The sequence below is a fragment of the Streptopelia decaocto genome (assembly GCF_964273445.1).
Source record: "Streptopelia decaocto genome assembly, chromosome: 12".
NCBI classification, from domain to species: Eukaryota; Metazoa; Chordata; class Aves; order Columbiformes; family Columbidae; genus Streptopelia; species Streptopelia decaocto.
In genome coordinates, this window is record NC_138667.1 from 1,163,182 (window position 1) to 1,188,022 (window position 24,841).

At 60.0% G+C, this 24,841-nt stretch overlaps 1 protein-coding gene across 4 annotated transcripts in view; it reads right to left on the minus strand.

The window, feature by feature from the left end:
* The window catches only part of ARHGAP26 (Rho GTPase activating protein 26), a 135,612-nt gene extending 116,680 nt beyond the window's left edge, over window positions 1-18,932 (minus strand). For all 4 annotated transcript variants that reach the window (XM_082063261.1, XM_082063262.1, XM_082063260.1 and 1 more), the window contains exon 1: window positions 18,525-18,932. In XM_082063261.1, coding sequence (XP_081919387.1) covers window positions 18,525-18,678 — 154 coding nt within the window. In that variant the 5' untranslated portion in view covers window positions 18,679-18,932. The remainder of the gene's footprint in view (window positions 1-18,524) is intronic.
* Window positions 18,933-24,841: the final 5,909 nt, after the last annotated feature.

The window sequence follows — 24,841 nt, forward strand, 5'->3', positions numbered from 1 at the left end:
CATAACACAGATGACGCTAATGACATTAATAACGTTAATGACTTAAGGAGCCACTTCCTCTCCCGCAGCTCCCAGCTGACCACCAGCAACGGCCCGCGAGGGGGAGGCAGGGGAGGAGGAGATAATTCCTGGTGCGACCGCGATAAAGGAGCGTTGGCAGCCGCCCGCCGAACCACACGGCCAAGCCGCAGGGACAGAGCAGATGCTAAAATTAGTGGCAGGCTCCGCCAGAACAGGAGAGAGGGGCACCCATGCTCACATCTGGGGGCAAGCGAGGAGCCGGCACGAGGGACCCCATCATCCTCCCTGTGCCATCCAACCGCTCATAGAATAGAGTCACAGAATCACTTCAGTTGGAAGAGACCCTTAAGATCATGGAGCCAACCATAACCTAACTCTAGCACTGCCCCGTGTCCTGAGAACCTCATGTCCGTCTGTCCAGCCCTCCAGGGATGGTGACTCCAGCACTGCCCTGGGCAGCCTGTTCCAATGCCCCACAGCCCTTTGGGGAAGAAATGTTTCCTAATATCCAGTCTGAGCCCTCCCTGGCACAGCATCCCATTTTCCTAAAAGCCTGAGCTTCTCATCTCTGTGTTGGGGAGCAACCCCTGCAGTGGAAGCAGCCAAAGGTCCCGGCTGCGCTCGCAGGGGTGCAGGGCGGCCCCCCGCTCAGCTCCTCGGGCTGCTTCTTCCCCAGGGCTGTGGACGAGCAAGCCCAAAATCCTACGCGGGCTCGATAGAAACTTCTGTTTCCTCTTGCGCATGAGTAAAACCACCCAAACCCTGCACATGAGTCACAGGCTGTGAAAGTTCTGCTTCCAAGTTCTCCGGCTGGATTCATCAGTCGACTGCAACATCGGGGAAAACCACCGCAATGCCAGAAAAATGCAATGCAAGCAGCCTGGGGGGGAAGACACCCGGACGGCGGTCCTGACGGGGAGGAGCAGGGATGGCCGGGATGGGCCCGGGGACGAGCAGGTGCCGGCAGTGGCACCAGGGTTGCGATGTGCCCGTGGGGACACGTGGCGGCTGCCAGCCCGGGGTGCCCTGCACCCCCGAACCTGTGCCCGTCGCACCTGGCGGCTGCAGCACCGCGCTCTGCAGCTCTCCCGGGGCAGCACAGACGGTGCCGCGTCTGGAGAGGCATCCCAGGAGAACACAGCCCGGCTCGAGCTGCCGACATGCCGGAGGGCGAGCGGTGGCCCCGGCACCCCCGGGCTGCAGCCACCTGCACCCAGGATCCGACACAAATCCACAGGAGAAGGGACCAGCCAAGCAGCAGCAAAGCAGAGCTCGGTCCCCTGCAAGGCAGCGCCCGGGTATGTGCCAGGGCAGCCGGGGCCTCTGCCCAGTACATCACAGTGTGCAGAGAGCCACCTGAATTACCCTCTCTGGCCAATTTATATTGCGCCAAACAGCCACAGCTGCCGTGCCCGTGTCCCCTCTGCTCCCGCCTGGGACTGTCCTGCCCCGCGGCCCCACGGCCACGCTCGCTCCTCCCCGCGGGGGTTCCCATCGCAGCCCCACTCCTCACGTCACCTCCACAGCTCCCGTTCCCCCCCCGGCGCTGGCAGGGACCGACGTCCCTTCGGGGAAGCCCACTTGACAGAAAACAGGCACGCAGCCCGCACGCCAGCGGTCCAGCTGTGTAGCTACAGCAACCAATAATCTAAATAAAATGCTCTTTTAAAAGTGGTGTATCAGCTCATTACTGTGATACAGGGTCACCCGTTCAACCGTTTAGGGAGCAGCCCAGCGGCGCTCCCCTTCCCGAACACCTTCCCACCCTGGAAGAGCGTTCATGACCCAAACCGGGTGCAGCGGGCAGAAAACTGCACAGGACGGGGACAAGTGACATGGAAGGAGATGTGCCCTTGCAGATGGCAGAGGCACCATGTCTCCCCGGCACCCCACATCTCTCCTCCCTGCAGTTCCCATCCCAGCACCAGCGCTCCCTCCAAACGCGGCTGAAGCCGAGGTCCCCCCAGCCCCCTGCAGCCCTGCAAGGGATCAGCAGCACAGGAGCACCTCGTGCTCCCTCTGTCATCACCCCAGCATCCCTCCTCCTCCTCCTCATCCACTACAGGGAGTTCAATCTTCCTTCTGGGAAGTCGTTACTATTACTGCAATGAGACTGAAGTGGTTGCTTTTTACACAAAAAAAAAACCCTTCCAAAGGAATTTGGAACTATTGAAAAAGGCTGTTTCTAAGAGGAAGACATCATTTCACAACCCTCCTCCACACGTACAGCCCCAGCAGGACGGGGACAGCCCCGTCCCGGTCGGGTCCGCAGCCGGGATCCCCGGGCGCGGGTCTCAAAGGGACCGCAGAGGCTACAGTGTGCTGAAACCTGAAAGCCAGAGCAGATGTACAGCACGGAGCTTTTCCCTTAAATCAAAATGTATAAGGCGCTAAGAAGAGATTGCAGCCCCTCTGCCCGGACGCCTCCCCTGGCTGGGAAGGACACTTGGAAATGGGACCACGGGCGGCACGGAGGGGAACCGCAGCCCCTCAAAATGAGACACGTGTCCCCTCCTGCCCGGCCCTGTCGCCCACCAGAGAGCGCAGTCCCGCGTTGGGACGATCAGGTTGGCCAGAGAACAAGTCAAACTGCTGGTTCAGAGAGTGGGGCTCTCCCCAAAGCTGACTTTGCAGCCAGCTTGTTATTTAAGCTGGGAAAAAGCAAAAGAAGCTCTGGCTCAGCTGCATTATCAGGGCGGCTGGGACAGCAGCAAGAGCAGCAGGACGCTGTGGGCAGCCCAGGTGAAGGACAAACCCTCCGCTGGGTCCGGGAGCGAAGGGTTAACGCTGCACGGAGGGGAACGCGGAGGATGCTGCGGGCGGCTGCACGCTGCAAGGCAAGTTCCAGCCTTCTCGGTGTCCGACAGAGGTTGTGCTCACACAGAGCGGTATTTCTACACTTCCTGCAAACAAAATTGCTTAATAGCCTATATTTAATGCTCAACTGGACAACAGGAACCAAGACTCCTGCCCCTTCCTTCCCCCGCGGCAGGGAACGCGGGCTCGGGCTGCACGTCCCCGCCAGCCCCCAGAGAGGGACAGGAGGGTCCCCAGCGGGGCCGGAGCGCGTCCCCCCCCGCGCCAGCACTGCCTGAGCCCCCAAACCAGCCCCCTCCGCCCCAAGCGGGTCCCAGCCCCTCGCTGGGGAGGTGACCACACTCCCAGTGGCAACTGCACGGACAGAGGCCACCAGCTCCCCCCTCGTGGGCTCGGCAAGTTCCTTAAAGCTTCTCTCAAAAACCTGCATCTACTTCATGGTCCAGCTTCTGGCTGTTTTTGAAGAAAATCCCTCCAGCTGTCCTTCCTGTGCGTGTGCCCGTGGGTGTGCAAAAGGCTCCTGGCTGCACGGCAGCGTGTGCCGCAGGAGCTGGGCTGGCTCCGGCGCTCACCAGGGCTGACACACAGACAAGCCGCTTTGGTCGCACCCACGGCAGCGCCCAGGATGGGGACCAGCGCGACGCGTGGGTGACACGGGCTGACCCCGGGGCAAACCGCTGTGCCACGCAGGCTGCTGTGCGCTCACCATGAACCCGGCGTGCAAGCCAGCAGCCCAGCGTGCAAACCAGCAGCCTGGTGTGCAAGCTGTGAGCCCAGTACGAGGACCACAAGCCTGGTATGCAAGCCACAAGTCCATCACGGAAGCCATCAGCCTGGCATGCAAGCCACAAACCTGGCATGTGAGTCACAAATCTGGTATGCCAGCCACAAGCCTGACATGTAAGCCACGAGCCCAGCATGAGAACCACAAGCCCAGCGTGCAAGCCCTGAGTCAGGTATGCCGGCCACAAGCCCAGCATACAAGCCATGAATCTGGTATGTCAGCCATCAGCCCAGTACATGAGCCGCAAGCCCAGCATATAAGCCATGAATGCGGTACACTGGCCACAAGGCCGGCACACGAGCCGTGCTGCTGCCAGCTCGGGGAGGGGACGGGGAACTGCAGCAGGACGGGGGCAGCGAGGGGCAGCTCCTCACCCCACACCCCCCGCAGGGTCTCTGCAGGGGCTGGGTCACCTCCCCCACCACCCCGGGTTCAGGGGGCTCCTCTGCCCACACTGGGGCAGGACCAGCTGGGGATCTGATCTGTGAAACAGCCCAGACGCAGGAGCCCAGCGGAGGCAGATCTGCCCCCATCCACAGCTCCCAGCCGCGGCAGCCGGCACCGAGCAGCCGGGACGGGTAATCCGGGCAACAGCCGCTCTAATCAGCGGCCAAAACAGCCGGATTACAGCCCGCCGAGGGTGCTTAAAAAGCAGCAATATGGTGTCTGTCCCCGCAGCGAGCACCCGCTGCCGGCGACCGCCTGGCAACCCGGGGCTTGGGCACAATGCCGGAGCGGAGCCACGTGGGGTCACGCAACGGCCCACGGTGCTCGGGGATGCCTGGGATGGGGGTTTGGGAAAGGCTGGAGCTGGGAACGGCTGAGCACATCCAGCCCACAGACAGACGAGCTCTCTGCTCTACAGGTCATGCAGAATCCAGCAACGAGCGTCTTGTGCCTCCAAATCACTGTTTGCATCAAAGTTCAGCCCCAAATGGAGCCGGCCCATGCACTGCTGGGGTCAGCACGGAGCGCTGGGGCAGCATCGCTCAATGCTTAATTTGTTCCAAAAAGGTCTAAATCCTCTCTGTGTGTTTTGGCACAGAGGTCAGCCAAAGCGCCGCTCCCGCGAGACACCACCGTCCTCTGGACCCGGCCCATCCCCAGCCTGCTCTCACACGTAATTAGCAACGACTTGTTTACTAAATAACTTCTCCACCGGGTGGTTGGAGTTAATCAGTGATTTAAGATGGGGCTGCAGCTGCTGGCAGGTTCCTCCTCTGATTCATCATTTGAGTAAATACATAAAACCAGACAAGCAGAGGCTACCCCACCTCCGGCAGCAGCTCCTGCCATCGGATTTGTGCGCAGAACCCCGCGGAAAGGCTGCCCGGGCTCGGCACGTGCCGGAGAGGAGGGCTGGGGTGCCACAGGCCCCATTTCGGAGCCTTTACCACCCACAACAGCCTTTAGAAGACAGAGCACCGAGCCTCATCTCACCGGCACACGTGGGGAGGACAAATCCCACCTCCCCAAATACCAAAGCTGCACTTTACCACGGAAATTTTACAAATATACGTACCCTACGAACCAGGCTTCAAGGGACAAACCCGGAACCGCTCGGATGTGCAAAAGCACAAGAAAAATTGAATGATCTGTCCGAGATGGCCCCAAGACCGAAGACCCAGGAGGTGCCACCGTTGGTGCCCGGCGCGCTGCTGCCCAGTGGTGTCCCCGTGCGCCCGCTCCACACACCGCACGGCTCCCGCCGGCAAAACGTTTGCCAGAGGGACAGAGAACCCATTGTGGGATGAATGGGACTATTGACTGGGCTCAAATAGCAGATCAGATTTGAGTAACACGCTGAAGACATAAATTATATCCATGGGATTTTAAGAGATAAAAGTTCTGTGCTTCGTGAAAGGAGTAGTTGGCCCCTGGAAGGACTGCCTAGTGGCACAGCTAAAATCATCCCACCAGCCCGGCACCGCGGCCACGTCCTCCTGCCGCCCCCAAATCAACAACGTTTGGAGTTATCTTGGGAGCCTTGCCAGGCTGGGGCACTTTTGCAAAGCTTCCGAGATGTCCGATGAAAGGCACTGAAAATCAAAGGGAAGCAAAGCCAGCGGGACCATCAGGTCTCCTGGAGGGATGGCTGGATTTCCAGACAGACAGAGGAGGTTTCACACAAGGTGACCCCGGCCCGCGGCGGCCGAGGCCGCAGGCGCTGGGACCAGCAGGGTCTGCCGGCAGCGCCGCCCGTCCCCTGCGCATCGCAGGGCAGGCCGTGCCCAGGGAAAAAGAGGCAGCTCTAACTCGGACCTGGATCCAGCCCTGACCTCTCTCAGCTGCTGGACACTCGCCTGGTGCAGAGACGCCGGCCGCAGATGCTTCGAGCAGGATCTCACCACCGCTCCATCCTCCCTGTGCAGCTTTTCATCGCACTTGCCCTTCACTTCCTATTACAGCGAAACCTGAACAGCAGCTCCCATGACTCCAATCTTTATCTCAGGGTGGCTGAGACTCTTCAGAAACCCGGAGTGCGCGAACGGCTCTGCCTGTTCCCCCAACCCCGCACCACTAGCAGGAAAGCAACTGGCCAAGGCAGCAGGGATGGGTTAACGAAGCTGTTAATGAAGCAGTTAACGAAGTGGTCCCCACTGAGTGTCCCACCCAAAGGGATGCTCCATTCAGTGATGGGCTCCACGACCCCTCCAGCCCTCTGGGGAACCAAGATGTGGGGCGGCCCCTGCCTGTCCTGGCCTGTGGGGACAGTTTGCGCTGTTTTCTCTGCTTACCCGAAGGGGATATTTTGGAAGCAGCTGCTGCAAAGCGAAGCGCTCAGTTTAGCACCCAGCACGGTTCAGCCCTGCCCCGCTTCTGCATTAACCGGGTTATTTGTGGGGAAGGAGGCAGGTAACACACTGCAGCAGCTCTCGTCTCATAGAGACGGGCAGAGAGCAGACAGGGAGGATGCCGGGGAGGGGCAAAGGAAAGCAACAGAAAATAAAACAACCTGAGAAATCTGGGAGCCGGCTGTGAGCGCAACCTGCGTGTGCCGGGCTGGCAGAGCACCGCGAGCCGTCCTACCTGCGGTCAGGGCGAGGAAGGAGAACATAAAACCCACGAATGATGCAAGCGACCCCCAGAAAGGCTTCCTGTTCCTGGAGGTGCTGAGAGAACAGGTGTCTGCAGCTGCAGGAGGGGACGCCCCACAGCGGGTCCTCGCTCCCGGCGAGGAGCACTGGGGCTTGGAGAAACGCAGGGGGGCTGCCCACAAATAGAGCCCTCCTGGGAACCGCTACGAAACCCCCGGGATGCTCTTTGAAGACAAAGGGCCCAAAGCCGGGTACCAACACCCCGGCAGGCAGCATCACCGTGTTGGGAACGGGCAACACCGGCTCGGCACAGCCGCCCTCCAACCCAGCCCAGCCGCCCTCCAACCCAGCCCAGCCGCCCTCCAACCCAGCCCAGCCGCCCTCCAACCCAGCCCAGCCGCCCTCCAACCCAGCAGCACCGCAGCGCCCTCTGTGCCCCCCGCCCGGGGCTCCTGCTGCTCTGCATGAACCCAGCAGCACCCCGGTCCTCCCACAGCTCCCAGCGTGGCCCGTGCTGCACGCCCAGCACAGCCCGTCCCCATTGCACTTAAATTTCCACTTAAATTTGATAAAAAACTTCTTCTCAGTAAGGGTGACAGACACTGGAACAGGCTGCCCAGAGAGGTTGTGGAGTCTCCTTCTCTGGAGACATTCAAAACCCGCCTGGGTATGTTCCTGTGCGACCTCACCTGGGCGTTCCTGCTCCAGCAGGGGGATTGGACTGGATGATCTTTTGAGGTCCCTTCCAATCCCAAACATACTGTGATACCGTGATACTGTGCACGCCCAGCGCACCCGTCCCCATCCAGGGACGCAGCAGCATCCTCAGGTGCCGCCCCCACCCTCCCGCTGGCCCTCAGCACCCAGAGTTTCGTGCACTTAGCAGCACAACCAAACAAAACAAGGTTTCTCCACTTTCCCACCCAGCTACCAGGTCTGGCGCTTTTCCCTGCGTTTATTTTTGTTCACATCCTGTGCTGTTTTACGGCAGAACCCCCCAACCTGCAGCCGGGGGTGTCTGCGGGGCGGGAGGGCTCGGGTGGGAGGTCTCCCAATACAAACAAATGTAAAAACCCAACACTCAAACACAGAGGAGGGAGGTGTCGAAACAGCAAATGCAGGTGATGGCTTAAGTGCCTGGAAAAGGTCAGGGACGCAATAGTGCCATGGAAAACCGCTGCTCCGGCTGGCATCTCCAAGGGCAGCCGACCGCCCGAGCAGAAAACCTGTGAGGATGCAGTAATGAAAACCCCCGGCCAGGGTGAGGCATTTGGGAACGGCGCTGGCACGAGGGAAGGGATGGGACAAGGGATGGGACAAGGGATGGGACAAGGGATGGGACAAGGGATGGGACAAGGGATGGGACAAGGGATGGGACAAGGGATGGGACAAGGGATGGGACAAGGGATGGGACAAGGGATGGGACAAGGGATGGGACAAGGGATGGGACAAGGGATGGGACAAGGGATGGGACAAGGGATGGGACAAGGGATGGGACAAGGGATGGGACAAGGGATGGGACAAGGGATGGGACAAGGGATGGGACAAGGGATGGGACAAGGGATGGGACAAGGGATGGGACAAGGGATGGGACAAGGGATGGGACAAGGGATGGGACAAGGGATGGGACAAGGGATGGGACAAGGGATGGGACAAGGGATGGGACAAGGGATGGGACAAGGGATGGGACAAGGGATGGGACAAGGGATGGGACAAGGGATGGGACAAGGGATGGGACAAGGGATGGGACAAGGGATGGGACAAGGGATGGGACAAGGCTGTCCTGCTGCTGCACGCTTGCTTACTGCAAGCCTGAAACCACAAAGGGCATTTCCAATTTCTTCCAGGCAACCAGGGCTCCGAACACATTTCCCCATCCGCGAGCTGCGGCTGCTCCGCTCTCCCGCCGGCTCGTGCAAACACACCCAGCCTGACACCTATGAGTAAACTGGCTCTGACAGCACCATGGAAATGCCACATTTTACTCACAGCTCCCTGTTTTCCTCCAGCTCCCTCACTGGGGAGAGTGGGTGAGCCTGTGATACGGTAACGTATTCCCTGTAAATTATAATCTCTCCTCTGAGCCTTTTCTGCTTCTCTCTCTCCCCAGGCCCTGGACCGACGCACAGAAAGGCAGCCAATTACTTTACCCTCGTTGCCACAATAATTCATCGACTGGAGCCTGGAATCACATTTCATTAGAATAAAATGCCCTGCCCGAGACAGCTAATCGATTTAGAGGACGCTAATCCAGAAGAAATGTACTGAGCGAGGCAGTGCCCATTAGCGGAGCAGAAGGCTGGGGGTCTCACCGGGAGGGGACACTGGCAGAGCCCCTGGCCAGACACCCCGCGCCGGGCGGGAGCAGATTGCCGCAGGCACCACCAACCCCTTCGGATTAGCTCATTATTAAATCTAAGTAGTTAATAGGCAGCCCGGCAGGGAGCCGCTTGGTTTCCCAAGAGGCAGGTGCCAAAGCATCGGGGTCCCACGGTGGATGAAGGTCTATGGACCCCCCCACCCTGGGTGGGGAAGGGACCTGTGCCCCGTCCCCATGGGCAGGAGTCGGCTCAGGCACATGATGCTCATGACATGGGACAATGACTCGTCTGTCCCCTTGGCTTGGCAGCTGCCCCGTGTGAGGGGCTGTGTCCCCAGGCTGTGTCCCCGGGCTGTGTCCCCGGGCTGTGTCCCCGGGGCTGTGTCACCGGGCTGTGTCCCCAGGCTGTGTCCCCGGGCTGTGTCCCCGGGCTGTGTCCCCGGGGCTGTGTCCCCGGGGCTGTGTCCCCCGGTGCGGCTCTGGCCAGCGGCCGCTGTGCCCACAGCCAGGGCAGGAAAGCGGGGTCAGCTTCCAGACCCTCAAAAAGTGTTTTTTTGCAGCAGCCGGCTTCCTTCTCCTCCCAAGGAGGCTGCGGAAATCCTTTTGTCTCCAGTGCTCCTCCACCTCAGCTGTAAGAACAGGAAAAATCCCACTGTGCTCACAGGAACATCACCGGCAAGTGAGTCAATTGAACATCACCGGCAAGTGAGTCAAATTTTCCTGCTTCAGCAGGAAAAAAAGAAAATAAATTAAAATGTGCGGCAGAGCCCAGGGAGGCACACAGGGTGAGGAACGGGATGCAGAGCCCAGGGAGGCACACAGGGTGAGGAACGGGATGCACACAGGGTGAGGAACGGGATGCAGAGCCCAGGGAGGCACACGGGGTGAGGAACGGGATGCACAGCCCAGAGCACATCGCTGCCTTTAACCTGGACAGAGGCTTCACCCCAAACCCCACAAGGGAACGGCTGAGCTGCCACTGGCCCCCAACGCGCTGGGGAAAGCCGGGAGAACACCCGGCCCTTCTGCTCTGCAACGGGCTTGGGTTTTTTTTGGAAAACATTGCTAAGCAACCAGTACTCGGCAGGGCATGGCTCTGGATAGATGCTGCTTCAGCCAGAAAAACAAAAAAGAAACAGCAAAGGGATGCTCTGCTGGGCAGTATCATTAGAAAGGCACACGCCAGCTCATTTTACAGGTCACTCGGCTGGTGCAGAGAACCCTTTACCCTTCCCTCATCGAGATACCAATGCAGGATGAGAAGCAGATGAAAAAAGCATGTGGGTGTGCACACACACACGCTCGGCACATTGAGTGCACCTGGGCAATGGCAACTACACACGGGCTGCGGTAACGTCCTCGAGCACATCGCTGCACGTGATGGGAACCTGGTGAAGGCAGCGCCGCGAGCACCGGCCCCTCCACACACTGTTCGGGTGCAGGACACGCAGCACAGCACAGCTGCACAGCCCCGGGTGCCCCGGTGATGGGGGGCACGGGGAGCACCGCACCCCGGCTGCGGGGCCGAACCGAAGCAGCACCCGAGGCCTCGGCTGCCCAGGCCCCGCCGGCAGCCCCGGCCCCGCACGGCTGCGCCCGCCGCTCCACGTGCCGGAGCCAGATGGTCCGGAGGCTGCTGTACTTCCCACCAACTCCAGCTAGAAACCAGCTTGGCACCACCACAGAGACGGCCCCGTCGCCGTCTGCACCGCGGTCCCCGCTCCACAGAGCATCCCGTGCCCGCCGTCCCTCCCCAGCACGCACCCCAGGTGCACCGTGAACCCCTGGCTCCCGTCGGCACGTGGGAACGGAGCCAGAGAAGCACAATTCCCAGCTCCTCCACGCCACCCCTGAGACCCCCCTTGCTATCAGGAGCCGAGGCGATGCCCTGATGAGCAGGGCTCGTCAGGAGCGGGCAGCCCGCGGGCCTGGGGCCGCTTGCACGGAGCATCGGGGAGGAGCAGGTGGAACCGTGTGGGGCGGCTCGGGGAAGGTGCCAGGAAAACAGCGAAAACAGGCTCAGCTCCGGCGGCCGCCGCGACAGCCGCTCGCGTGCCCAGGGAGGAGGGAGGGATGATTCACACCGAGAAGCGAACAAGCCGTGCGGGTTTTGGTACGAGCTCCCCCTCGCTTTGACTTCCCACCCACCCACCGTGGTCACGCTACAGCTACTCATCGCACCGCATCCGAACCCACGGCGCTGCTTAAAACCCCAAAAAAACTCAAGCGCAGCGACGGAGACCTGGCAAAGCCCGTCCTCCTGCAGCTCCGCGGCTGGACGGTGCCAAAAGGCTGCCCAAAGCACCCCAAACAGAACCACCGCAGCACGGGCAGGGTTTGCTGCGCCATGCTGCTGCTGCTGCCCCTCGCACAGGGAGGGGGGTTCTGGTGCCCTGTTTCTCGGGTGGAGGGATGCAAACCCCCGAGCACCCTGCGCTGGCCATGGCATCGCTCCCTGGGTGGCAGGGAGGACAAAATGATTTCAGGGTGTCTGCGGGGAGGGGGTGAGAGCAGGGGGTCGGTGGTAAGAGCAGGGGGGTCGGTGGTAAGAGCAGGGGGGTCGGTGGTAAGAGCAGGGGGGTCGGTGGTAAGAGCAGGGGGGTCGGTGGTCCCCTCCGGCAGCCAGGGACAGCACCGCAGGTGACATCCCCCTCCCAGGCACAGGCTCGCTCCCAGCAGGGATCAGCCGGGGAAGCACCGCGTGTGCCAACCCGCAGAAAGCACCGGCCACACGGCAGAACCCCGGCACCACCGCCCACCCGCCCCACAGAAACCATGGGAACAGCATTTCCTCACACGCACTTCCAACGTCATTGAGAGTTGACACCCCCAAAGAACAAAAGGAAATCAAACCAGCCCACCACCCCCCGGCCGCATCCCCGGGCACGCAGGTGACACCGGTAACACCGCACGCACCGCTCGGCGCGGCGGGACGGCAGGAACAGAGACACGAGAGGCAGCTGCGCTGGCACATCTGCAGCCTTGGAAAAATGGCCTCTTGACCCAAACCTGGCAAATCTGCTCCAGGCTGGAAGTATGAGCAGGACCCAGCAGGTCCCCAGCTCCCGGTGCTGGAGGGACACCGGGACACCCCCCACCCTCCACAGCCCCTCTCCGGGGCCATCCGCCTCCTGCTCAGGTTTTCCTCCGGGGCCATCCGCCTCCTGCTCAGGTTTTCCCCCTGGACACACCGTGCACTTTCAGGCTCCGCTGGCGCTGGCAGCGCAGTCAGTCCCAGCCCCGGCCTCTCAAAGCTGCTGTTTATTCCCCAGTTCATCCCCACCAACCCAAAGGGTTCAGTTGAACCCACTGCTGGACACCGGTCGGTGCCGGTGCCATGGCCGGGCAGTGGCACACACAGGCCTGGCGGCTTCTCCAGACACCGTCACCACACCGGCGCACCAGGACGTGTGCCCAGGGGTGCTCGTGGCACACTCCCAATTAAAGAGATCTCCAAGCCCTGTTAATGAGCCTTCTGCCAGCGTAATTTAAAGACGTAATCACAAACACACTCCTGCACACCCAAACCCTTCTGCTCACCAGGGTCCCCCTCCGGTGCTGCCGAGAGGCTGGATCTGGCTGCACGGGGGTCATGGTGTGTATGGGGGGACCCCGGAGCGATGGGTCAATGATGCCGGGGACGTGGCCAGGAGCCCCCCGCACAGATCACAACCGTGACAGTGCACACAGGTGAAGCACTGCAGCATCCTGGGGGGCAAACGGCTGTCACATCCCAGGCTTTCCTCCTTACAGTCAGGCTGAGCCGCACGGGTAAGCGAGCAATTCTCCAGAGCCAGCCTGGCTGCACCACCATCCCTGCGGGACCCGGTGGGGACCCACCATCGGAACCAAAGAGCATCTCCCGGGCAGGAACACGTTCCTGCCGCTCATTTCCACCAGAGAGGAAGAGAAGGAGCTTTCAATCCGTGCAGAAAATAAAGCAGAGTATTACCATTTGTACTACCCCTTGTTTGAATAAAATACCAGACGAGCTATGAAATATGTGACTGCACAGGCCACACAGGTCATGCAAAGGAGGAACAAGCCCTCGTCGCCTTCGGCCCTGCTGGCGCGGGACTGGCTGAGCTGCAACGACGTACCCCTCCTGCAGCACAAAGTATTCCCCGCATCGAACGCTTCCTACAGTCCCCCGAAAGGAAAACTGGGCAAAAAACCACCCTGACGTGGGGGAGCCACATTACACCTTTGCTGGGTGAGCAAAGCAGAAAAAATCAGAAGCAACTCATCTTAGCAACCAAAGCCCAAACCCACGTGCTTCCCTCCCACACCAGCCCTGCGGTTTGCTCCCCCAGACGAGCTGCAGCGCCCAGGGTGGCCGAGCAGGGCTCCGGCCGAGCCCCCGAGCGCAGGGCAAGCTCCTTGGGCAACGCTGCCCCCGCCCAGGAAGGGAGTGGGTGTCTGCCCCATGGATGCGGCGCTGCCCAGAAAGCCTCCCCGCCGCCAGGCAGCAATTCCTCAGCACGTGGAAGCTGCAGAACAGGCTGCACAGCGATCCCGGCGTGAATCACCCCCAGCCCTCGCACCCTGGAGCTGCTCGGAGGCGCCAGCACCAACTGCTCGATGGCAGCAGGCAAACGCTGTTTCCGATGGCATGAACAGAGCAGAACCGAATGCAAGCGGCCACAGCAACCCCATGAGGGGCAGGGGTGGGGTGTATTTTTATTTTTGCACCCTCCAGAAAGCATAACCCTCCTTCTCCTCCAAAGGCAGGTCCGCAGCAGCACCGCTGCCTCCCAGCCAGGAGCGTGGCTCTAACCGTTAACGTTTGCACCTGCAAAAACAAACGCCATTCCCGGAAAGGCCAGACCTGAACCTCTGTACCTCAATCCCTCCTCTCCTCTGCACGCAGGAGATGGGCAGGTTGGGCCCATTACTGCTTTCTTAAGGGACCAGAAGGGAAAAAGGGTGAAAATAATCCAAGAATGGCTGCAGGTTCCTCCTCCCTGTGGTTCTGGGGCTCAAGGACCCGTCACGCCCCAGAGCACCAGGGTGCAGGGCAGCCCGAGACACGGAATGTACCTGAAGGTATTGGCCAGAGCCTGAAACATTTCCTTATTGCCAGGCTAAGCCTTGTTTGTATCCAAAGGGAATTAATTGCTCAGGTTAAACACTGGACAGTTTCACTTTCGGTTCCAGGCGAGCTGTGCGGGTCGGTGGCAGCTCCGGGCACCGCAGCCATGGGCACACGCGTTCCACCAAGGCTCCGGTTCGGTGAGAGGCTGCTGAGATGTGGAACCAAATCCGTGTGCCAGCACATCCCAGAGCACGCAGCCCATGGGCAGAGCCACTTTGCCACCCCTCTTTGCTTTTGACGCTGCACAGGAGCCGCAGGGAAGGACGCGCCCCAGGAAGAGCCCCCAGCCGCGGCGGAGCCCTGCGGTGCTGCCCGCGCTGCAGCACGGGCTGCCAGCACAGCCCCGCTGCTGCGGGCCAAACGTGGGTCGTCCCACCGGGCAGGTGGTTAAACCATGCGCTGCGGGTGCGGACCAGCGGGTGGCTGTGTGTCCTGGGACAGTTTCACGTGGAACGTGCCCTCGCGCACCGGGCGGCACAGCTGCAAACCCGGCCGGGGAGCGGGGACGACCCCCCCGCTGCTCACCGCAGCCAGCACGGGGACAGCAGAGCCGGTCACACAGCACCTGCCCCCAGAAGCCAGCGGGGCTGGGCCAGCTCCCGGCCACCGCAGGGCCCGGGGCCACCCCAGCGTCACCCGTTCCCCACGTTCCCCATCAGTCCTGCACCTCCTCACTGCTCAACTGCAACTCTGCGCTGACCCGTCCAAAAAGCAGCCAAAAGAAAAACGATCCTAAAGCCCAAAGCAGCCTGACTGCACCTCTCGGGAGCACGGGCACCTCCGCCCTTCCCGTGGGAGCCCCGGGCACGCAGCCCGGCTGGGCTCCAGCCCCCGCGTCCCACGTGGGGAGGGGGTTTGCAGAGCCCCCACCACACAAATTGCAGCTTGCGCCGCGCGAGCACAGCAGCGGCCGGGGCGTGGATGGGCTCCGCGGCTTCAAATTAGTGCTTGGCAGCTGGAGGCAGAAGCAAAAGAAAACAAGAGCAGAAACGTGGCAGGGCTGCAGCCCCAGCGCCCGGAGGAGACGACGGTCCACAGCCCCGTCACCGGGGACACGGCGCCCGTCAGCGCAGGGGGACAGCGGCCGCAGGAGGAAGAGGAGGATGGCACCCCCCAGTCAGCCCCAGAGATGACACTGGGGAGGCCATGGCCACCAGCCACCTGCACCCCCACATTCTCCATCGCTACGTGCACTGCTCGTTTGCCAAAGCTGCAAAGCATCTTTGCATCACCACCTTGGTGTCCCCTCCACCGACGTGGAGGGGCTGGAGGCGACGCCGGCACCCCCGGCAGCCGCCGTACCCGGCGGGACGCAGCTCCCTGCCTTCCCTTTCGCCAGCACAGGGGACGCGCAAAGGGGCAAAAAGCTTCTGTATCCCTGGTACCCGCGGTCACCACAGCTCCTTCACCGGAGAACAAGTTTCACAGCATCCATGCTTCAAGTTCATTATTTATGTCTCACTTGAGGTCTTAGCATTTGCAAAACTTTCTGAATAATTTATGTATGGTGTATAAGGGAGGAAGAGGGACGTGTTCTGCTGAAAACCAGGTCACTCCTCATACCAGCCAAGCAGCAAAGGGAGACAATGGAAATGGGCACAGATACTCACTGGGGAAAAAAACCAACCCAGTATTTATAGATATATACACACTCCAGAGATGCCCTCAGCATCAGAGGATATTTAGCAAGACCAGTCCTTCAGCAAATGAGGATATTTTCAACCCTTTGAGTTTACTCTTCTTTTTAAATGAAGAAGAAAGTGCTGTGAATCAGCCCCATTTCTTTCTGTACCTTCACAGAGGGCAAAAGCAGCGTGGCTGCAGATGAGCTCCTCCACCGCTCCAGGGAGAGACCTTCCCATGTGCCTTTACCCAGCCGCACCGGCCCTGCACGCCGGGTCCGTGCCGGGGGCTGCGAGGGGCCAAGCAGGCGGTGGGAACAGGAGGGGGCTCCTGGCCAGAGCTGCGGAGCGTTCCTCCTCCCTCCTGCATCTTCTTCCTCCCTCCTGCACAACCACGCTGCAGCCCCGTCGGAGCTGCCCCTCACCTCGCTCTTTGCTGAGACACAAAGAGTTATGTTCCCCTCACGCCTGTCTTAAAACAAAGAGGATGTGAAACATTCAGCAGAAGACGCAAGAGGAAGGAAAGTGAGAGAGGACATTGCCAAGCCTCCCAGTAGCTGGGGCTGCAGGCCGCCTCGCTGCGCCAGGAGCTGGGACGCCCTCTGAGCCCCCACTGCCAGGGGTTTGTGCCCCCCGGAGCTGCCCAGCCAAGGAGCGCACATGGAGGTGACAATGGCAATGAGACAAGGCTGCCCTGCCCAGCCACTGGGAGACGAACCACTGGGAGATACTGGCGAAAAATAAAATCCAGGTAAGAGAAGTGAGCCAGGACAGCTGCCTGGTCCCACCAGCTCTGGCTCCCGGCACTGCTGTCCCAGATACCTGTGGCAGGGACGTGGGAACAACACCGGGCAAGAGGCTGCACGGCAGCTCTGCACCCCGGAGCATCTCCAGCCGCGCTCAGACGGATGCCAGGAGGGTTCGTAATGGCCCAGGCAACACAGCCAGACCCATCACACACCGAGGGCAACACACGTGGAAAGAGCTGGGCCAGAGCCGGTCCTGCGCCAGGTCTCTGTGCTGGAGCCGTCAGAGGCAATCACGGGTCACCGGCAGCTGGTGAAGTCACTCTCACAGCGCAAGAAGGGGCTGCACGTGGAGAACGATGCAGAGAACAGCCAAACATCGCAGTCGGGGAGGGGACACATCCCCATGCTCCCATGCAGCCCCCAAACCTCCCCCCTAAGGGCCCTGCAGACCCCTCTGCGGGGAGCAGCCCCTGTGCCTGCACGCACACGAGGCCGGGCAGCGCCGGGGCTGGGCGTTCAGTGACACCCCAGCAAAATCACCATTATTCATGCTCCTACCGCAGCCCGGGCACCAGCGGAACACACCCCCGGCCCTGCACAGGAATTAAGGTCTAATCCAGGAACGCATTCAATAGAGGCTACAAAACAATTCAGCCATAAAAACATCCTTATCTCCAGAGGCCGGCGAGCGCTCTTCCTGCCTGGCGCTGCGCGGACACGGGAGAGGAGCGCACCAGCTCACCAAAACACCCGCCGTGCAGCGTGCCGGGCACAGCCGGCCCCTCAGACAGCACCTGCCGAGCGACCTGCTGACTGCACCCACAAACAAACCCCCGGGACCCACCAGTTCATCCCTAAAATGTATTTTCGGTGAAGAATGATGCTGTAGGATTTATTCTGCAATAAAATGAACGCTCTGGGCAGGGCCAGGCACAGGCTGCCGTGCAGCTCGACAAGCAAACACATCTCAGCAGAAGACAGCTCAGACCTGCAGAACCATAAATGAACCGGTAGCTGTTGGATTTGGGGTTTTTAAATCCAAAATGCCAAGAATTGGTACAATGGGGGTTCCTGTAATCCAGACATTAACAGTTGCTACTCCAGCACAGGGGAAGGGCACCATGGGGATCAGTGTGAGATCTGGAGGGGAGGGAGCAGGACCAGCCCCGTTTTTGCAGTTCAGCGCTCCCGGGATGGGAGCGGGTGGTGGGCTCGGCCGGAGCATCACCTGCCTGTGCGCCCCGGGGCCACAGCACCGCACCTCAGCTCCCAAAATAACCCACCGCGCCCCCGAGGCCAGGCTGGGGTGTCCCGGCAACGCCACGGGGTCTCCACGGCACAGGTGTGCGTGGACGTGCCCTCTCCTGCCCCACAGCACCCACCGGAGCAGAGCAGGGCGGGCTCGGTGCGGGAAACCCCCCGGCTGGGGAAGTGATTGGTGATTTACAAAAAAAAATAAACCAGAATGACCTCACAGGGGGAACAACAAGAGCGGAGCCGCTGCCCAGGAGCAGTGGGTGGCCAGGCAGAGGTGTCCCCAGCCTGGGGACGGGAGTCCAGCCCGGCTCTGAGTGGGGACCGGGACGATGCCGGATGGGGCGAGGGTCTCCCCGGCCCCGCAGCCACAGCCCGTGTCACCGCGTCCCCGTCCCGCACGGCCCCACCACGAACCGGCAGTTTGCAGCTTTGCCCCCAGCCCGGGGCTGCCCCACACAACCGGCCCCGCTGCCCCATGCACCGCGGGGGCGGAGGAGACGGCGCTATTGGGGACAGCTGGGGACACTGGGCATCCCACACCTGGGACAGAGAGGAGACAGCGGACAACCGGGGGTACGGCACCCACCCACCACCCCTGCCAAAGAGCCATGGGCTGGGACGTGGTGGAGCAGGACCAGGCACGTCCCAGCGGACCAGGCAGACCCCGGAGGGGACGCGGGTGGGAGCAGGTGGCCCATGATGGACCCGGACCGGGAGCCCACGGACCAGGATGGGCAAGGGCGGAGCAGGCGGGACCGGGGGCAGGGGGCCGGCCGGAGAGCGCAGGGTCCCGGCAGGGCCGCCCCCGACCCCTCACTTACTCTTCAGGGCGGCGACGAGCGACTTCCCGTCCTTGATGAGCTCCTTGATGAACTTGTTGGTCTTCTCCAGCTCGGCCTCGTGGGAGCGGAGCCGCTCCCGGAACTGGGGGCTGTCCAGGCAGCACTCGCTGAACTCCAGCGCCGGCAGCCCCATGCTGCCCGCACCGCGCACCGGCCGCCAAAAAAATTAGAAAAAAAATAAAAATTTAAAAACAAATGTTTGCTGAAGCCGAAGCAAGCGCCCGCCTCTCCGGGAGCTGGCGCAGCCGCGGGGCGCCCCGGGAGCGGCCGTGGCGGGCGGTGCGGCGGCCCGGGCTGTGCGGAGCGGAGCGGGGCCGGGCGGAGCTCAGGCGCGCCGGGAGGGGGCGGAGCTGCCGCTGCTCGGGGGCCGCGCCCGCGCCCGGCCCGCGCGCTGCCCGCCCGCCCGCGCCGCCGCCCGCCCCGCGCCGCGCCCCGCCTCCCGCGCAGCGCCCGCAGCCAATGGGCGGCCTCGCTCTGCCCCGCTCCGCCCTTCGGCGCCGCCGCGCCCTCTGCTGCCGTGGCCACGCCCACGCCGCCCGCTCAGCCAATCAGCTGCGGCGACTGCGGGGGCGGGGCGGGCGGGAGCGGGGGTCCCAGCGGTGCGGCCGGAGGGGGCGACCGGCCCGGGCCGGGGCCGTGGGGGAGACCCGGCGCCGTGGGGAGTCCTCGGGCGGACCCCGCCCGCACAGGCCGCATCTGCGATCGGCACCGAGAGGCAGGAGTTGTTCCTCCAGGGCCTCGCCCGTGCGTGCCCCGTATCTTGCCCCGCTCCCCGCGGACCTTCCCGGCCCGGTGCCGCGGGAAACCCGCACGCACCGGCCGGTCCCTGCCCGGCCGGTCGGGCCCCTGCGGGTTGCGACTTAACGCGTTTTTCTTGCCACTAAACATCTGTGTCAGAGATTATTGCCCCAGGTTTAACAGCGCGGGTTGAGAAAATAAACCCTTAATCTGTTTAAAACGGCTCGTCACGAAGAGGCACCAGCCTGGAGCAGCGCCCAGCGCCACGGCGGGACCGCGGTTCGGTTCCCAGCGAGCGCAGGGGCCGGGCGGCCAGCGCCTCCCCCGCAGCCCTTTCCTCCAGGAACACGCCAGGAATTCGGCCCGGGCTCAGCAGCTGCCCCGTGCCCTCCTTCCCTCGGCTGGGAGCTCCCAGCAGCGACCTGCAGCCCACGGAGCTGCTCCTCACGGGTTTGGCCCCGGCTGCCATCAGGTGGATGACAACAAACCGGCAATAAAACGGGAGAGACTGGCAGTGTGGACCCAAGAAAATCCATTCTTGCCATAAATGATGGTCCCAAGCCACCCCGCAGCCTCCCCTGGGCAGGGACACAGGGACACGCGAGCCGGCGATGGCCTCTGAGCCCGGACCGTGACAAACAGACACATTTGCTGATAATCCCCGCATGGCTGGGATTCCCCGCTCTCCCGCGGGCCTGGCGAGGAGGGCGCGGGGCCCTCGCCCCGCACGGCCGGTGCGGTGGGACAGCATTCCTGTCCAGCCAGCCGTGAAGCAGCGCCGGGCCCGTGCCAGCTTTATGCGTTTTTGCAAAGCGGGGAAGATGGATGGTCTCACACAAAGCTTGGGCTTCCCGTAGGGCTGGCGGAATGGGATCCAGCCCGAGCTTGATGTTAAAAAGTTAATCCACCCATGTTTTCCAGCGGATGGGTCCAGCACAGCAACCTGATACCCGCTCAACCTTTTGTCTCTGCCTTTTTTATTCACTGGCAGGTTTAAAGCACGATTTTCTCAGTCTTCACGCCACAGCCTAATTCAGGCTGAGTCACTGCCTTCAAACGTGGTTTGCCAGCCACATTTTTTTGCATGAAGTCTCCTAATTATAAAAAGGATGTAATACTAATTACATGCTTATCTTGTAGGCAGGATATAAAGTTTAATTAGCTGTCATTTATGCCGTATGCAGCCCTATAACAGCACTAGATGTTATTATTTGGATTACACTCCTTAGATCTACACTTCACAAAGCCACAGGAGCGCATATTTGGTTCTATCCTTCTATTCTGCCATTGTCCGTATTAAAAGATTGTTCCAGCACTTAGAGCTAACTCAGAAGAACCTGTAACTAGATTTATAGGACACTGCCTTAGAGGATCAGAATATTTGGGGCTGGAAACTGAACTTCTTTCACCACTTTTCCAGAACCACAGAAAGTAATGATGCTCGGACTGTCATTTTCCGATGAGGACGGAACTGAGCTATTACAAAGCGCTGTCACGTGTGAAATACCACACACAGCAGGTCTGGAACCGAGGCCTCGGGCAGGCAGCGACTCACACACCAGAGCACAGACTCATCTCCCCTTTTCCTGCCTTACACTGCAATCACCAGCACACGCTCGTGTTTGAGCTCGGGGTGTGGGAACAGAGCAGGGCACTGCGGGAACACCCACGGACAACTTCAGCCCGGTTCTGCTGGGATTGTGCATCCAAACCATAAAATAACACCACTGAGGGGGGAAATAAACAAACCAAAAAACCAACTTCCACATCCTCCTACCTGTAGCTAATAGCTTGCAACCCTCTGCAAGCCCAGTGTATTTGCCTGCCTGCTTTGATTTATTTCTAAGGCACTTGGCTGTCTCACCAAGCCCATGGGATGCTCTGTGGGCGGGGGGGCAGCAACGCTGCTGTTTAAACCGAGAGGAACCTGCCCGCTGCGCCCGGGGTGCTCGGCCTGCGCTCCCCGGCCTCTCCAAGGCCAAGCTCACACTCCGGCAGATAAAAGCTGCGGCCCCACGCTCCCACCTGCGAGCCCGTCCTTGGCCGCGTGTTAACACGTTCTCCCCGCTCAGTCACCCACCCACATCCCACAGCTGACTCGCTCAGGGAGCAAAGTCAGCAGAACAGTAATCCAACATTAAAAAAAAAAAAAAAAAAACCAAAAAAAAGGCAGTTTCTACGTAGTTGAGCTCATTTTGGGATCAAATAACCAGCGGTGCTGGTGCAGGGGTGGGGGCCACGCCAGCCACACGAAGCAGGAGGAAGAGGGAGCTGCAATAGCATCAGCTCAGCCCCAGCTGCTCCTCCCAGCCCTCGCTCTGGGTGGGTCACATAGCTGGACTAAACAGGGTTTTTTGAACATTAACAATGGTTTTTTTTAGAGCTAGTTTTTGGCTGGGTCAGCTCCCTAACCTGGCTGAGCACAGCAGCCCCCACCTTCATTTTCCTGCCCCCATCGCTGTGCTGGCTGCTGCAGCTCTGTGAACCAGGCACGTCTCCTCCAGGAAAGCTTTCTGCCAGCTAAGCGAGTGCAGCGGGGTAACGCAGAGCGGGGGTGACAGCAGGAGCAGTTAGTGGGAACAGCCCCGTCCCCGTGGCGAGCAGCGTGTCAGCTCACGGCATCGCACATCCAGCTCCCTCGCAGCGACAGACGCCTGCGGGGAGATGAGGACGGCGCTGCCAGGGAGGTCAAACCCGGTTATCCCACCAGTGTCTCACACTGGGGATTTTGGGGGTTCCCCTCCAACAGCTGAGCCCTGTCCCAGCAGCACTTCCACTGCTTCTGGAAGGAAGAACCAGTTGCAGTGGGAAGGAAGGTAGAAAACCAGCCCCTACTCCGGTCTCAGAACACCAGACCCTTGGGCACACTAATGCATTTCTCTAAACCCCAGGAGACTCCAATGGGCATCCTGACTGTCAGAACACAGGAGCTACAAGAGACCTTTCTTGGAATTGCCCTCAAGCAGCAATGCTCAAGGTCTATTTATTATGTGATTATATATCACACTCACATCTGTCTTGCTCTTGAGGATTTTTTTTTAATTGAGCTAGGCACAGATGAAGCATTGTATATCGCCAGATAATACATCAGACCATCACAAGAGATCTGCATGAATTCCCTGTTGTAAACCAAAGGGCATGTATTGACCTATCGTACTGCCGACCTTCTGATCAGATCCTTGAGCCTGGACCGTTGGTGAGCTGTGAATGCAGCCCCAGAGCAGACACCGAGAGCTGCCCCTTGGCCAGTGCAGCCGTGCCAGCCTGGAAATACGCTCTGGGTATGTTCATATCAGATAGACCTTCTCCACGTGGCTGCAGCAAATAGCTGTAGAGAAACCTTCAGAATGATCGAGTGCTCCCTCCACTGAGCATTCAGGAGTTTTACATATAGCTAACATTATATGCATATATATATATAGATCTCACAGCAGAACAGTACCTTTCCTTCCCGAATTGCACCTCTAAGAATCACACATGAACTTCCACCTCCTTATTTGCCCATTAGGCCAACTGCTCTCCCCCTTGCAGCCGCTCCTCCTGGCCATCAGGCAGGTTTGCAGGGCTGGGCGACACAACCCAGAAGATGAGCCTCTCCACTGAGCAGCAGTGACATAACTGAGGCTCCACATGGGGGTCAGATCTCCCCAAAACAGACAGCAAGCAGGACTGGGATCCCTGCTCCCAGCCCACAAACCCCCTTCAGCTCCCAGCTTACGGTTGTTCACTTTCAGTATCTTTTCTTTTTTTTGCAAACCTCATCATTAGCCACTTGCGCTACCAAGTCTTCCTGGGCTTCACAGACACCACAGGTTTGGTGATTGGCTTTGGAACCTGGTTTCTTTTTGAATGGAAATGTCTGAGTGAGATGCTGTTAGTCGGTGTGGAGTCCTGCTTGCAGCAGAAATGATCTCCACATCCATTTTCTTCCAGGTCTCCAGCTCTGTTGTTTGTGCCTTGGGCAATGGGCGATTCTCCCCTGCGGAGAGCACATTACTGTGCCCATGGCTGCTACAGACCTGTCATCTAAGGCTGATTGGCCTCTCCTGCTGTTCTGTGCGGCACTCGCACCCCCACGCCTGCCCAGCTCACGCCACCCCCTTGCCAAGCGCTCGCCCGGCACGTGCCCCGCGGGGACCCGGAGCCGCGGGAACAGCTGAGGGGACCTGTCTGCAGATGATGCGCCGGCTCCTCTCGCCTTCCTGGCAGGTGTCAGAGCAGATCGAGCGAGACGGAGCTCCCCGCGCAGCAGCACGTCTGGAGCAAGCACAGGAACGCTCCTCGGGCCTGAGAGCTCTCTATGCTTGTGCTTTCAGCTGATTCAGGAGGTTTGGTTGCCATGATTCCTTGTTAAAAAGAAAACCTTTTTCAGTAGTCTCTAGCTAAGTCTGAGAAGCTATACACATCCTCAGCCCTTCACTTGACCCCTCAGTTTTGCTACCTGGCCAACCCTTTCACCCTGGAAACAAGAAACAAGGCTTGCTGCGGGAGGTGGCACGTTTCCCAGCTCTGTTGATTTTTGGCACAGTTCTCTAGAGGGCTGTTTGCCGCCTCCCGCCCCAATTTCAGTGGCACACTACTCACATTTTCACTCCTTCATTAGATCTGTACTTTGCTCTAACACCTGCCCTGACAGGTGAGCTCCCCTCTCCTGTCCAGGTTTGACCCCAAACCAGGACCCTCCCCAGAGCACAGGGATACTCACAAATCCCTTTGCCTTTCCTAGTCTGATGTTACACTTTGACATTTCTTTCCAGGACGATGGATCGTGGTGCTGGAACAAGAAGGCCTGACTTGTACACTCAATGTCGCCTTTGTCTTCCCAGAGTTTGGGGTGGCAATGGTATTGATGACTGGCAGTCAAAGGCACCGTGAGACCCTTACACTGTAGCACCACAGACAAGCAGCTTTTAGAATCCTCATCCTTGGGTCTGTGGTCACGTTGCCCTGCCCAGGAGCTGGACATAGAACCATAGAATCATTTCAGTTGAAAGAGACCTTCAAAATCAGAGAGTCCAATCATTAAAAAGAATAACATTATGCAAAACAGAAACATTATTTTAGAGTAATGCCTGAAGTGGGAGGTCGCAGGGGCTCAGTTACCCGGCAGCACGAGCTGCTGTTTGCGTCAAGCCCCAGTGACCCCTTGTGTATCTCAGTACGGAGCAGCATTCCCGCTGTAAATGTTAACGGCGCAGCGCAGGCACGTAGAGACAGCACAAAGCACCGCGTTATGATCTGCTGTCTGCGGCGTGGTTCAGTCTGCGTTGCAAATCATGAAGACGGTGACTGTGTGGCCGTAACTTCTGGGGATGTGACGATCATTCAAGCACGAAGGCAAGGGTAAGAAATTACTGGGTCAGGGCACTTGGATGCCTAGAGGCATTTAGCACATTTAACATGATGCAGGAAGAACACACAAAGGAGCTTCACTGCTTACATGTGCGTTTGTATATATAATTACCTTCCAGGCAAAGACGGTTACTTGCACTGAAGACCATCGTGTCCTTGCTCAAGGTCCAGGTTACGTTTTGCCCCAAGAGGAGGGGGGACTCTCA